The sequence below is a fragment of the Enhydra lutris genome, unplaced genomic scaffold (assembly GCF_002288905.1).
Source record: "Enhydra lutris kenyoni isolate GAN:26980312 unplaced genomic scaffold, ASM228890v2 scaffoldscaffold8, whole genome shotgun sequence".
NCBI classification, from domain to species: Eukaryota; Metazoa; Chordata; class Mammalia; order Carnivora; family Mustelidae; genus Enhydra; species Enhydra lutris.
In genome coordinates this window covers 13,779,977-13,795,628 of record NW_019154092.1, presented here as the reverse complement: position 1 = coordinate 13,795,628, position 15,652 = coordinate 13,779,977, and the positions used below count along the sequence as shown (strand labels likewise).

The 15,652-nt window shown below is 37.1% G+C and overlaps 1 protein-coding gene across 2 annotated transcripts in view; it reads right to left on the bottom strand.

The window, feature by feature from the left end:
* LOC111142445 (lipin 2) overlaps positions 1-15,652 on the bottom strand; it is a 79,573-nt gene that overhangs the window by 49,104 nt on the left and 14,817 nt on the right. The window contains exon 1 of one of the 2 annotated variants that reach the window (XM_022495592.1): positions 7,502-7,858. The exons of the other annotated variant lie outside the window; for it this stretch is intronic. Within the exon in view, the coding sequence (XP_022351300.1) occupies positions 7,502-7,615 (114 nt within the window). The 5' untranslated portion in view covers positions 7,616-7,858. Of the gene's footprint in view, positions 1-7,501; positions 7,859-15,652 lie in introns of those variants that run through there. 2 annotated transcript variants of the gene reach the window in all.

Genomic DNA, 15,652 nt, shown 5'->3' with positions numbered 1-15,652 from the left:
ATGACTACATTATGGTCATAAATATGTTTTAAGGAACATATTCTCATCCTAAACTTTCTAGGGTAAGACAACTGTGGCTAACCTATTTTGGTGGTGATCACTGATAACCATAAGCAACTCTAACATAAAACAGGAAATCTGACTGTTAGGCTCACTTTCACATATGAAAGGCACACAATCTTAGCAGGTTTCTAAGGAAACCATATGTTGTACTTTCAGTGATGACCATCACTTTAGTCCACACGTTGGTAGAATACAATTTCCTTTGAAACACTTACTTTATTTGAAGTTCTTTCTATTTACTTACTGACCTAGATGTCAGGCATTGACATCATGACTCTTCTACAGTTGAAATAACAGCCATGAAACTGGGAACAAATAAACATGTTCCTGTAGTTTACAGGTCTAGGAAAAGACATGTTAACTAAACTCACCTTCTCATGTCCCCCCAAAAACCTCAATTAATATCACAGATGAATTAAGTTGACATTTTAAACTTGTCCCAATTGTGTTAAGTCCTTGGGTTGAAAGTCCTTCAACCCCCATCTTATGATACCCTGTTAAGTTCAGATAGAACATGCCAGATGAATTACTCCAGTAGAATGTAAAGGTCACTACACCTACTTTAACCAACCTTATAGCTACTAACTTAACAAGCATATGCAGGCCTAAACATCCTTGACAACCCCAGGCTGAAGGGCTTACTTGGTCTAATAGACCAAGTACCTGCTTTAAAAGAATGCTGTGCTTTAGAAGAAGAATGCAGACTGCCTTATCAAAAAGAAGATAATTCAAGGATTAAAATAAGTTTGCTTTTAGTGAAATTGTGAACTTTTTGTCACTCGAGTGGGTTGTGTGTATACTAATATACACATGGCCTCCCTGAGCATTCAAACCACTAAGCATTCCCTCAAGTGCACTCAATTTCTCTAACAAGTTTTGTAAAAATGCTGGCCATGAGACTGGACTGGTTTCCACTCCACCACAAAGGAACTGGGGACTTTCTTTCCTATCCTAGCTGGCTGAGTTCCCTTAGTTAGAAGGGGTAGGAGTGACATAAAAATTCTTTTTGGTGTAAGAAGAAGAAATGATGACTAACCCAGAAATGGAAAACAATGATGATTCAACAACAAAGGGAGTATTCTTCAACAAAGACTACTTAACAAAGCCACAAGAACTTTGGGTCCACAATGTACCTAACAGATACATATCCCAAAGCTATCATTCCCAAGTCTGATTAATCATAAATAACTGGGAAGCTTCTAAAAATACAATTTCCTAGAGGGAAGGCTAAAAACGAGCCCTGTGGTATTAGACCAGAATCAGAAGTCTCCATGGACAGATGCACAAATATCAATGTGCTTATACCTGGACCAGAATGCACATTTAACATCCTAGCTTTCTCTGTTAAGAGGAATACTAGAATCAAGGACACTGTAGGTGCAATAAGCACACCTAGAGCCCAGATTTTGGTTTCTAAATACCATTCTCGAATAAAAAGGACCAGGGCTCCTTGGAGAAGTAGTTAATCCCAGGGCTGGAGTCAGGAAAATACAAGTTGATGCTGGACTATCTAATAGTGCTAGAAAGTATGAAACTGTTCAAAATCAAGAGATTAGGGATATGTTAAAGGAACACAGGAGCTAACTTGAAAGAGCTCCCAATGGCTAGAACTAACACAATTTGAGGAACTAAATAGTGACAGTATTGGATTATTACCTACAGGATAAAATACTCATGAGTCCACATTGACGTAAGTTAATAAATAAGCAGGGAGAAGGGGCAGCTTTCTCTTAAAGATGAATTCCAATTAATACAGAATAAAGGAGAGAGAAAACCACTATTAGGGGCACCTGGGTGGCTCAGTTGTTAAGTGTCTGCCTTCAGCTCAGGCCCTGATTCCAGGGTCCTGTGTCCGGCTCCCTGCTCAGCGGGAAGCCTGCTTCTCCCTCTCACACTCCCCTTGCTTCTGTTCCCTCTTTTGCTGAGTCTCTCTGTGTCAAATAAATAAATGAAACCTTTAAAAAAAAAAAAAGAAAGAAAGAAAAGAGGGCGCCTGGGTGGCTCAGTGGTTAAAGCCTCTGCCTTCGGCTCGGGTCATGATCCCAGGGTCCTGGGATCGAGCCTCACATCGGGCTCTCTGCTCAGCAGGGAGCCTGCCTCCTCCTCCTCTCTCTCTCTGCCTGCCTCTCTGCCTACTTGTGATCTGTCAAATAAATAAAAATCTTTAAAAAAAAAAAAAAAAAAAAAAAAAAGAAAGAAAGAAAAGAAAAAGAGAACCACTATTAGACCACAGTAGTAACTGTGGCATGCAATGGATGTTAAAAATAGAGGACAGAAGTTTGAGGAGAAACAGCACGTTTGTATATTCTCAAAGTCTTCCCCCAAGACATAGATTTACTACAAAAGGAAAAACATTAACTTTACAGTAGAGAAACCTGCCAGATACCACTTTAATCAAGTGAATCAGGGAAACTTTACCAGTAATAAAAGACATCACCATCATGGAACTCCTGATATGATATCATCTCTGTGGGATTCTTCCCAAAAATATATGACCTCCATCTAATTAGGAAACAGTACCAGACAAACTCAAACTGAGGGAAATTCTACAAAATAGCTGATCAGTACTCACTGAAAGAGTTAAGGTCATAAAACACAAGGAAAGACTGAGGAACTGTCAATGGCACACTACAGTGACATTACCAAATGTAAGTTGGGGTTTTGGATTTGATCCCAAAAACAGTAAAAGGACTTTAGTGCAAAAAATATAGAATAAAGTCTATAGTTTAGTTAGTTTGTTTGTTTTTAAGATTTATTTATTTATTTGACAGAGAGCACATGTGAGCCAGTGCAAGCAGTGGATATGAGGGGCAGAGGGAGACAGAAATCCCTAAGCCGACTCCCCGCTGAGCACGCAGCCTGATGCGGGCTCAATCCCAGGACCCTGAGATCATAGCCTGAGCTGAAATTAAGAGTTGAATGCTTGACCCGGGTGCTCTGTAGATTAGTTTTAAAAGCAAAATAATTTCTAGGCTCCAATACCCCCTTTAATTGTCTGAAAAATTTGTTTTGTTTTTTTGGGGGAGGGGTTGGTTGGTGTGTATCTGGAGTTCAGTAAGGGTTCCAGGGGTTGGTCTGACTTGGGAATCACTATCCCTGGCTGTCACTTGAATCACTGAGGAGCTCTGAGGAATCCTTATGACCAGGTCACTGCCCCTGGACTATAAGTACAAGCACTTTTTAAAGCCCCAACAGACCCCCAAATGGCAGCTTATCAAGCTGTGTCTGTGGACTACAGGCAAGGGAATCAATGCACAGTCCCCTCTTGAAAACCTCACTGCATGCGGAGTGAACAGAATTGAAGGGTGTCCTTCCTATTCCTCTCTTGCCTCACTTCCCCTAAAGGAATTACTTTTCCAGTAAGTTCTGAATTATCAGTCTATAAAGGTCATTACTTAATGCTTTGTTAGAATATAAAAGATGACAAATGACTTTTATAATCTTAAGTACTACCCCTTGCCTCTAACTTATGGCCTATTTGTAGTTCAAGTGGAGTTCAAATAAGTCTCAGAGAATGCAGTAACGTTCTAGAGATTACACAGCTCTCCCTTCAGGTTTTCTTGGGATTCGCTTTAGCAAATGTCTGATAAAGGTCTTTTCTACATAGATACAGCCAGGATTAAGATAGTATACCAAGGGGGTGCCCGGGTGGCTCAGTCATTAAGCGGCTGCCTTTGGCTCACATCATGATCCCAGAGCCTGGAATCAAGTCCCGCATGGGCTCCCTGCTCAACGGGAAGCCTGCTTCTCCCTCTCCCACTCCCCCTGCTTGTGTTCCCTCTCTCACTGTGCCTTTCTTTGTCAAATAATAAATAAATCTTTAAAAAGGGGGGGGGGGATGGTTTCCCACATTTCCAAAGGAATTAAAAAAAAAAAAAAAAAGTATACCAAGTTCTAAAAACAGGAATTTATCACAGAGTTAAAATGGTACTCTAATAAAATCACATCAGTACAGAAATACTACTATCTAATCTGATCGAATAAAATCAGATCAGTACAGAAATACTACTATCTAATCTGATCTAATAAAATCAGATCAGTACAGAAATACTACTATTTCCATCCTTTGAAAAATATCTTCCCTAAGTATCCTGGGTTAAGCAAAGTAAAAGAGCTCAATGATTCTAGATTATGCAGCAGGTTTTTCTAGAACAAGCAGCAAGAGTGAAAAATAACCAATAAAAACTATTTTCCCTTTCAATTAGATAAGAATGTATAACAAACACAAAAATTATCTACTCTAGAATTGGCATCTAAAATTTTTTCTTCAGGACAAATGGGTTGATTTTGAATATTTAATACCTAAGATGTGAATGTAAAATATTATATAATAAGCATTTTTCCCAAGAGGTAAGATTTTTATTTGGATCCTTTCAGACAGTTGTGTCCAAATCCTGTAGACTGGACCAACACCGGATTCATGTGACATTTAAAGACAGTGATGGGATTCCATCTTGTCTTTCCTATGCACAAAACTGCCTGACCAGCATCTGGATCACATCTGCAATACTGGGATCATCCCAATCAACTGCGTGAAACAGCTCAGCTAACTGGGAGTATGTAATCAGAACAAAGTATGTGGGCAAACTAAAAGAGGCAGCATTTATATAGACATTTGCTGAAATCTGTCCAGTTGTGCTACTCCCAAACTCAGAGCAGCAAATACCTCAGACATATTAGTAAGTGAAAAACTAAATTGTCCATATCGATCAGAACCAGAGTGGTATAATCTATATTTGAATGAAAAGAACTGTTTTCTTTAAATAAACAGTTCAGTCATGCACTCTACAGTATTATGGAGTGGTAGTGTGTATGCATGTCTCTAAGTCATTTCTGACAACAGATTGGGGCATAAATATAAAAATGGATAATAAATTATTTTCAAAAAGCCTAGACACATTTCTGGCCACAGCCTCTATGCTACTCTTCACAAAATTCCTGAGCTCATCTGTGGCACCCGGATTAAAGAGACAAATGAGCTGTGAAAACAGATTCTAGGAGAATTTACTCCCCCAAACTCCCTACCTAGTAATACCACCACATTTCTGAGAGGAAATAAAATTCTATGCAACTAAATACTTAATTTTGTGAACACTCCTGATGTTGGATTGGAGGAAAAGTGTTTGGTTTTGGACCCATTCACCTAGTGCTATTCTAGAATTTTGGGCAGCAGGAAGTAATGACAAAATGTGCTAAGTGTGGGGGGATCGAGGGGAGGCTTCTTCATCCCCCACTGAAGATTTCCTAACTCCACATGAACACTGCCCCAAGCCACACGCCCTGCCTACTGGGTGACTTGCTATCTTCTACCACCGTGTTTGTTAGTAAATCTTGCTATAAATAATACAAACATATAAAATTCTCTCTTAAAAACAAACAAAAACACTTTTTTACTTGAGCACACTAACACCCAGGTCCTCTGATACAGCAGAGGGACAAGGATGGAGAAGCAATGTCCTCTTGCTTCCTGGAGTTCCCTGCAGCTGGTGAGGACATGCAGACACAAGGTCAAGTTCTTATTTCTGCCCCATTAGCAGGTCTCACAGCCTCTGTGCATGAGGTTCTCATCTCTAATAAGAATACCCACATGCCACCTAGAGTCTCCACACACACAGACTTGATTCTAGAAGCACTTCCTAGGATTCCAAGTTTGGCTAAGCACTCCTGTAGTACATGCCACCCTAATTTAAAAATGCAACCAAGGTAGTTTAAAAAAACGTGGTGGAAAATAAGGCCAGCAGATTATTCTGGAACTTCAGGATATTAAAATATGAAATAATGTGGCCTTTTCCTCAACAAAAGGAATTATCTACACTTGTTTAAAAATTATGGAAACTTCTTTTTCAATTCCTAATTTCTAACAAAGCACAAAAGTCGTCTGTTTTTTAAATTATTAGATTTATACATTTATGTTCCAAACACATAAAATCATCTCCTTTCAGATGGAGACATTCACCCAGGCAGTATATGAATAGTAAGGAATGTCAGGGTCACTGAGGGCTTGGACTCTGAAAACTAGGTTTTTCCCTCTCCCCTGTGCCCACCCCCCACAAACACGCACACAGACACACCCAAGTTATAAAGTCTAACTCTCAACATCATCAGTTCAGCTTATAAAACAGATATCAAATCTAGCGTCCCTAACACTAGCCATTCAGAAAATCAAAGTTTCTCTTGGAGCAAGGAGGTGACTCATGGGACTTCGATGTTCTGACATTAACATAAAAGGGAACTGTTAGTAAAAGGCAGTCTAATTGAATACTTGTTAACCTCTCTCTAGAAAACACCAAAATCAGGAAGCATAAGAACTTCTTCCTGAGATAGGTGGTTTGTGTGTGTGTTACTCAATAAAAGAATTTTTATATGTTTCATAAAGATTCAGCTATATCCACTATTCTCCCTTCTGACCTTCACAAGAAATATGGATGAATCCATATATACATGCACTCTATACTATTAAAAAGGAAATTTCAAAAGTAAATTGCTTCTCTCTGTATATCTGACTTCCATTCATATTCAAACAATGTTCAGTTCCATCAGTTTCTGAGAACTCCGAACAAGTACTTTCATTAACAAGTACAAAAAGCAAAAAGCACACAAATGTGATAACATTTTTAAAGGTGACAAAAATTTATATAACTTTAAAATCAACCTGATTATGAGCCACAGATTTTAGAAATTATCTGTTTTTTACACTTGTTTTCATAAAAACATATATCCTTAATTTCCTAAAAAATACCTTTACCTCATGGTATTTATTTCATATTATTTTTGAAGGAAAAGGTTCCACAGGTAGAGTTAAATTATATTGTCCTTAATTTACCTGATTTTATTTCCTTAACGCTGACTTCTAGAACTTATACTTTTATATGATTTTGTATTTTGTCCAGATTTAAAAAAAAAACAAAAAAACCTCGATTTGCATTTTCCCTGCATGTCAAGCTTATAATATTTTTTTGTCTGCAATTATAGGAGAAAGAAAGACTGCAGTCACTCTTTTGTATCATATATCAGAATAAAATGCTAGTTTCAAAATATTAGTTCAGTTTTCAAACAATTTTGGCTAGGATAGTAAAAACCATAAAACTTTTTAATGTTTTTTATTCCTCAACTACTGCACTTAGAAGCAAAAATGTAAAACCAGACACGCTTAGTTTGATACCTAGTTTTAAAAGAATTCTGTTTAAAGCAGCAACCTCACTTTTTTCTAGGCAGAAAGTTATTTTTCAAATAATAAATAGAAAAAAGTAAAAAGATGGTGTAGCATGAATGAGGGAGACCAGGTACCAAATATTTCTGCTGAATGTAACGTTAAAAGTTAATAAAATCCATTACAGTGCTACATTTTCCAAAGAAAAGGTATTAGCCCTCTTCTTTCATTACTACCCAGATTGAGCAAGCAAGCAAAGGCAACAGGACATTGGGGCATGTAACTCACCAGGATACCAGCAGGGGCCTTCCCATGGTAAACACCTTCAGTTTTACTTAATGAGTCTTCATGAACCTTCTCTTCCTCCTCCTCATATTTATTATCATCTTCTAAGTAAAACATCTTAAAACTGAACTAGCTTATCAAGCATGTCTTTTTTTCAGAAACAAAGTTACAGTCCTAAATTACCAAAACAGAAAGCCGCTCTGCTGACAAACTGAGTGTAAACTGCTTGCCGACACAGTAATACGGTTAAAACTGAAAGGAAATGGTTCTTTAAAAAAAAAAAAAAAAAAAAAAGGCAATACATACACGACTTTACCAATAAGATTTGCTCAAAACGCCTCAACCCCTTCTCTCTGAAGGAGATAAGGAGGGGCATGGGACAGGCTGTGCCATGTGTTTACACTGATAGGTACCAAGTCCTGCCCAATCACATGACGGTCACTGAAGCTTCCACCACACAGGACAGGGATTGAGTTAATGATTCTCCAAATCAATCACAACCTCATTTTTAGAAATAAAAGTTATACATATAGAGAAGTAATCATTTGAGGGAAAATAGTTTACATATATTTTCTAAGTATCAATAAGCTTCTCTAAGACAGCACGTTATAGATGCTTTATAGAATTCAAAAACAATTTTTTATCTTATCGGCATGACTCAATATATTTTCACAATTCTGGATGGAAGACAGCCTGTTCAAGCCCTGTAAATAATGAAAAAGTTATAATAATAAATTATATGTTAATATTAATTACGGCATGATAAAATATTAACATATAATACTAAACAATTTAATTTTAAGAATATGACACTGCAGCATTGTAAAATTCAAACATTCCTGGTATTTCTGTCTTTCCATAAGTCAACATCTAGTAACTTCAGGTGAATTTTTCTAAAACTCAAAAACATACTTAACACACATGGACAAAACATGTTGTTTTTAATTAAAAATTATACTACTTTATTCAAAACAATTGTCTGGGGTTGCGCTGTTCATTACAATGTGGCTATATCTGCAATACTGCCTGAACCAACTGAGATGAGTTGTAAGCATAAAACACACAAAATGTGTGTGAAATAATCTAATTTTTTATATAGATACATGTTAAAATGACAATATTTCGGATGTACTGAGTTAAATAAGATATATTCTTAAAATTAAATGCTTTTTTCTTTTTACTTTATGCAATTTAAAGTTATACATAGGACTCCCATTATATTTCTTTTGGACAAAGCACTACCTAAGGGCCCTGAGACAACCTTGAGAACAAGGAGGAGGAAAAAAGGACATTCAGCCAAAGTTCTACTAATGAAGAAATGAAGATGACAGGGCTTTTCATCATCCCATAAAAGCACTGAGTTAATTTATCAACAATATGCTAGCTGATCCTCACAAATTTAATGATGTTCAAATTACTAAACTTTTTCCTCTACTTCTATACATCACAAAAAGCCAGTATTTACAAGTGTCTGGCCAAGTAAAGAGAGGCTGGTAATGTTTACTAGAGCAATATACTACAAAGAAACATATAATAAAAATACTAAATGGCAGAATTAAGAACAAATTTCACCAATATGAGAAATGGCAAAAAATTTATCTTGCCTTTAGTATGTTATACTGCTTGCTGCCCAGCCTACTGGACATTAATGTGAGCCTGCAGTACATCATGAAAGTGCCCATGGGTGCTTGTGATCTAACTCAGTATACATCGGGTAACACAAATTATTCCTTTTAAAAGTGATTTTTTTTTGGTCTAAATATTACACAATTTGTAACCATTTAAACCTTTCCCTCCATGTCCTATTGCAGTTCTAGATCTCCAGCATCAGAAGGTAGTAAGAAAAAAAACTGATATTGGGGGGGTTGCCAATGGGAAAATAATAAAAGGAGAAATAAGACGTCAGGGACAACGGGAAGTAAAAGAGAACGAGAAAGAAGATTAAGGAGAAACTACATAAGAAGATGAGAGGGAGAAAAAGGAAGAGCAGAGGAAATAAAACTGGAAAGAAATGAGAAAATATATAGATGGAATGACTAGAGAAAAGGAAAACTGTTAAGGAGAAGGGCAATTGGAGGGATAAAGATACAAGGAAAAGAGAAAAAAAACTTTATCCATTTTAAAAGTGAGTCAGCTGAGGGGTGCCTGGGTGGCTCAGTTGGTTGAGCGTCCCACTTTTGGTTTTGGCTCAGGTCGTGATCTCAGGGTAGTGAGACTGAACTGCCTCAGGCACTGTGATTAGCAGTGTCTGCTTGAGATTCTTTCCCCTTTCCTTCTCCTTCCCCAAGCTCCCACCCCTGTGCTCTCTCTCAAATAAATCTTTTTTAAAAAGTGAGTAAACTGAGGCCCAGCAAGACATCAGGAATTTAGTCTAAGGTCCACCCACTTAGACACAATTTCTGGCTCAATGCTTTTTCGCATGATGCCAGGTTAAGACCAGAAGACAAAGTGCTAGGGAAAGGAGGATGAAGGTCAACCAGAAGAAAAGATAAAGAGCTAACAAGAGAAGAGAGGCAAGAGCCAAAGGTTGATGGGTACGAACTCTCTTCAGGCAAACTTCACCTCAAATGCCTCTTACAAAACAAACAAGCTCTAGGCCAGTCACTTCAATTTCCTGCTAGTCTTGGTACTGACTGTTTCACTGTTTGGACTGATGACTCACAGAATGTTCTGATTGCAAGTGAGCATGCACCATGGACCCGGATATGGTGAGCTCGTCTTCCAAACACTGACTTTGTAAGAGCTACATACCTCCAGTTTCCCCCTGTTGTGATCTGTGGATAACCTGACTCCCAGTTGGTACCCGACATTCTGGTTCTGGCCCATCATTTGAGTGGTGGCACTTTTTGGGACTCGGTCAATAATAGTTAAAAAACCACAACCAATAATTCTTGATCATCCATATGGTTTTTCAAAGAAAAACGCTTCGTACTGTCAAACTTTTTGTCTACAACCAAATATAATAAATGGTTAAATATCAAGAAACACAACTTTTTACTTTTAGACAGCTTCTTTAATAACCTTAAAAAAAAAAAAGCATTAAGTAGAATTTGGAAGTCTTTTTTCCTAGACTTAACCCTTTCCAGAAAAAAGTCTAGCTTAAGGAAACAAAGCTAAAATGCTAATCAGAAGAGTCAGAATCTTGTTCTGACTCCACAGCTGATAATGATGCTAGTAAAATACATTTTTTTTTACTAGTAATCCTGTAAGTATATGAGACCAGGTATTAAAGGGCTTTTTAAGAAGACATAAAAATTAACTTAAAACTTCCTAACCTGAGATTTGCTTATCTGAGCTTGAGCTACATTGGTTCAATAGAAGTACTTACACCACAAGTTATATTCAGACTTTAAGACAAAAATGAAAATAATCTACACCCCCCAGTGGTCGGACTGTAGAATAGCCACTTATTTCTACTGAATTACCAATGAAGAGGTAAGAATGCTAAAAAGTTTCAATTAGTATAAAATCATGATGAAAATATTTTTTAAAGCCTCAGTACAATGAATTCATAATCTATCATGACTGTTCTACAGTAAAGGAAGTAACTCAAGTACATCTCTATATTTGCAAGGGCAGTCATGACAAAGAGACCCACACACAAAGGACCGGAGCCTACCTGAAACAGAGTTCTTGAGCCAGATGGCTCTCTTATCTACACCAATGAAGTTTTTCTTCCTGTATCTGGAATTACTTATAATTCACTGTTAACTTATGAAAACAAAAGGAACTAATGTGTTTTCTTCAAAACCAAGAGCAAAATTCCTCTTGATAACACTGAAGTTTTTCAAACATTTGTAGGTTAACTGCTTATTGGATAATGGCTACCTAGTTTACTCAGGTTCCAGTGTCTCATTATATCCTCACACAATCCCCAAAACTCTTAACAAGGGTAGCCAGTGACTGTTCATTTGAGTTGTGAATTAATGAAAAATCAAATGCATATAGGTCTTTTCAGGAACAGAGGAAGAAAAAATAGGAAGGGTCTCCTGAGGCCCACCTTGAAGTATTTTTTCAAAGATAATCTTGAAACATTTATTTTTAACCACTAAAATTCAACATACTTTGCGTTCTACTCTGATACATACATTTTTTTAGTATAAAAAAAGAGGGGTCCCTGGGTGCCTCAGTTGGTTAAGCAGCTGCCTCTGGCTCAGGTCATGAGCCCAGGGTCCTGGGATCAAGCCCCGCATCGGGCTCCCTGCTTGCTGGGAAGCCTGTCCCTCCCCCACTCCCCCTTCTTATGTTCCCTCTATTGCTGTGTCTCTCTCTGTCAAATAAATAAATAAAATCTTAAAAAAAAAAAAAATACAGGTATTAGCTGGTACTTGTCTTCCGGCTCTCTTCCTCCATCTATATAAATGAATATGATAGACCCTCAAGAGATAAGTGTACAAAAGGACATAACCAATTGTCATCCTATAACCACAACTACCACAGTGAGAACCTGCTCAAGTTTTACAGCTGCTAGATGAAGAGGCCAGAAGATAATAAACCAAGGCCTGACTCCAGAGCCTTTGCTTTTAACCATATCGTTAATGTTTAGTTTATAATTTGCTTGCTATCCTATTACCAGGCTTAAAGAAAATACCACCCAAGCAACTGCGATTATCATTTTAATAAAGAATCATATTGAGCACTGCTGAGAAGAGTCATCCTGGTAGGACAGATGGGTGAAAGTATAAATTATCATCTGTAGCCTTAAATGGGCCCCTAACAAAATCTGGCAATCCCGTGATAGGCTTGCTCTCCCAATTTCCGTTTCTTTTTCAAATCCACATGTTTCTCAACTTGACTGCATCCACTTCACCCTTCCCTCCCTATCAGAATATGCACAAGTTCATATTCTTGTATGCAGATTCATTTATGTTCTTCAGGAAATGAATAGCAAAATGGCTAAATTACATTGCTATGACAATGATAAGGAATTTACTTTTATGATATTAAGAAACATCTATGTTATAGCTAATTCTCTTCCAGATTTTATTCAACTGTCTATATTGAAGCTAAAATGAAAACAGAACTCTTAGACTGTCTTTCAGAAATTGAATCTACCTACTTCAATCTAAAGTTCCCCTAAAATGTATAAGAAGAAAATGCAACATTGGTACCCAGATTTATACATGACAATAGTTATATTTCACACATGCAAACAAATGCAATGCTAAAATGGCAGGATTAGTTGCATTTTCCATTGAGGGTAAAGCCTTAAGTCAGCTTTGCTATTCTTAGAGGTTAAATGCTGGTTAATGTCTAAAATTTAACCTTGCAATGCCAGACAGGAGATGATCCAAGAAAGCGAAGAGGAACATTAGAAGAAATGTTCCTCTTTTAAGGACCAGCACCAGTGAAACACAGTTTATGATATTTTATAACTCCCCCCCATTGCAAAATACTTTATAAGGCTCTCTGAGGAAAAGGATATTTAGTTTGTGTAAAAATCACTATCCTTTGCTACAAATTAATTCTGCTCAAGCTTTTAATGTATACTATTTAATCACAAAGCTTCAGGATATGAAAAGAAATAAAGCAAACAAAGGTAATCAAAGCCAAATGTTCACAAGAAATCATATGGCAAACTAGTATTTATATTGAAACCATACAAGAAAACACAATACTAGCAGCCTAGCATTAGTTATCTAGTATTTAACTGAGTCATACTCTAGAGCTAGTCCCTTGCATATATTATTATCTCTGATCTATACAACTTCTGTGAAAGATTTGCTTTATCCCCATATTTGCAGATGAAGAAAGAGATTCAGAGATTATGTGATATATTCAAGGTTACTTGAATATATTTACTTATTTATTTTTATATATTTTTATATTATTTAGTATTTTTTATTTATATATTATTTTTATTTACTTATTTATTTACTTATTTCCAAGCTTTAAGATGTCTTCTATAGTACCTTCTAGGACTTAATACCTAGGTTGGAATGCAGATTTAATGTGCTAGGTGTTTTTAAAATCTCAAAAAAAAAAAAAAAAGAATCTAGAAGAATAAAATATCTTTAGGAATAAATTTCATCAAGGAGGTGAAAACTTGTATATTTAAAATTACAAAACATTGCTGAAAGAAATTTAAAATGACCTAAGTAAAAAAAGACATCTCATGTTCATGGACACGAACTTAGTATTGTTAAAATACCACCCAAAGCAATCTACAAATTCAACACAATCCCTACCAAAATTTCAAAACACTTTTTTTTTTTTTTGGCAGAAATATAAAGTCAATCCTCAAACTGATATCGAATTACAAGGGTCCAAAAAGATCTTGAAAAGGAAGAACAAAGTTCCTGATTTCAACACTTACTACAAAGTTACATTAATCAAAACAGTCTGGTACTGGCATAAAGACAGACCTACAGACCAATGGAGTAGAATGGAGTCCAGAAATAAACCCAAACAATTGCCAATGATGTTTTTTAAAGATTTATTTTGAGAGAGAGCAAGCATGTGTTCAGGGGAAGGGGCAGAGGCAGAGAAAGAGAGAGACTCCCAAGCAAACTCCATGCTGAGCACAGAGCCCAATGCAAGGCTTGATCTCACCACCCTGAGATCATGACCTGAGCTGAAATCAAAGAGTCAGATGCTCAACTGAGTGAGCCACCCAGGCACCCTGATGGCCAATGATTTTTGATAAGGGTGCCAAATCCATTCAATGGGGAAAGAAGTCTCTTCAATGTATGGTACCAAGAATGGGATTTCCACATACAAAAGAATGAAGTTGGACCCCTACCTCACACTGCATGGAAAAATTAACTCAATATGGACCAAAGACCTAAAAGTACACAATGTTTATAAGGAAATATAGAGTAAATCTTCATGACTTTTGATTTGGCAAATGACTGATTCTTTTTTTTTTTTTTTTTTAAAGATTTTATTTATTTATTTGACAGAGAGAAATCACAAGTAGGCAGAGAGGCAGGCAGAGAGAGAGGAGGAAGCAGGCGCCCTGGAGCAGAAAGCCCGATGTGGGGCTCGAACCCAGGACCTGGGATCATGACCTGAGCCGAAGGCAGCGGCTTAACCCACTGAGCCACCCAGGCGCCCCCAAATGACTGATTCTTAAGACATGACACCAAAAGCAAGAGTAACAACAGAAAAAGGAGATAAAATGGATTCCACCAAAATTTAAAGCTTTTTTTGTATCAAAGGACATTATCAAAAAAGTGAAAAGACAAACTACATCATGGGCGAAAATATCTGCAAATCACGTATCCAAATAAGGGTTTAATATCCAGGATATATAAAGAACTTCTACTATCAAAAACAAAAAGACAACCCAATTAAAATATGAGCAAAAGCCCTGAGTAAGTAGCTCTCCAATGGAGATGGTCAGTAAGTACATGAAAAGATGCTCAACATCATTAATCATTACAGAAATGCAAATCAAAACCACGGTGATCATTTCATATCTGCTAGGATGGCTACAAAAACAAAATGAGAAAAAAAGCGTTGTTAAAGATGTAGAAAAACTGAAATCTCTGTGCAACTGGAACCTGATGGAAATGTGCAATGGTGGTCTCATTGTGGAAAGTAATCTGGCAGTCCTCAAAAAGCTAAACCTAGAATTACTCAAGCAACTCCACTAGATATATACCCCAAATAACTGAAAACAAGGACTCAAAGACTGTAAATCAATATTCACGGCAGCATTTCTCATAATAGCTCTAAGGTGGAACCCAACTATGCTCTTTAGCATACCCTTCTTTAGAGAAAATGTGCGCATCATCAATATATGTGTATATCCACACAATCATGAATCTAATTTTGAGGTTTGAGGATCTGCTAGAACCCCTCTATGGCTGGTATGTAGAATCTAAGAATCCCTGATTTTATTTATTTTTTAAAAGTTATTTATTTATTTGACAGAGAGATCACAAGTAGGCAGAGAGGCAGGCAGAGAGAGAGGGGGAAGCAGGCTCCCAGCTGAGCAGAGAGCCCCATGCAGGGCTCGATCCCAGGACCCTGACATCATGACCTGAGCCGAAGGCAGAGGCTCAACCCACTGAGCCACCTAGGCGCCCCTAGAATCCCTGATTTTAATCCAAGTTGCTGTTTGAAAGATGAGAACATTAAGGTACTGAAAAATTAAATTACTTTCCAGCTGAATTAGATAAAACATGCTCAATCTTTGTAATCTAAAGG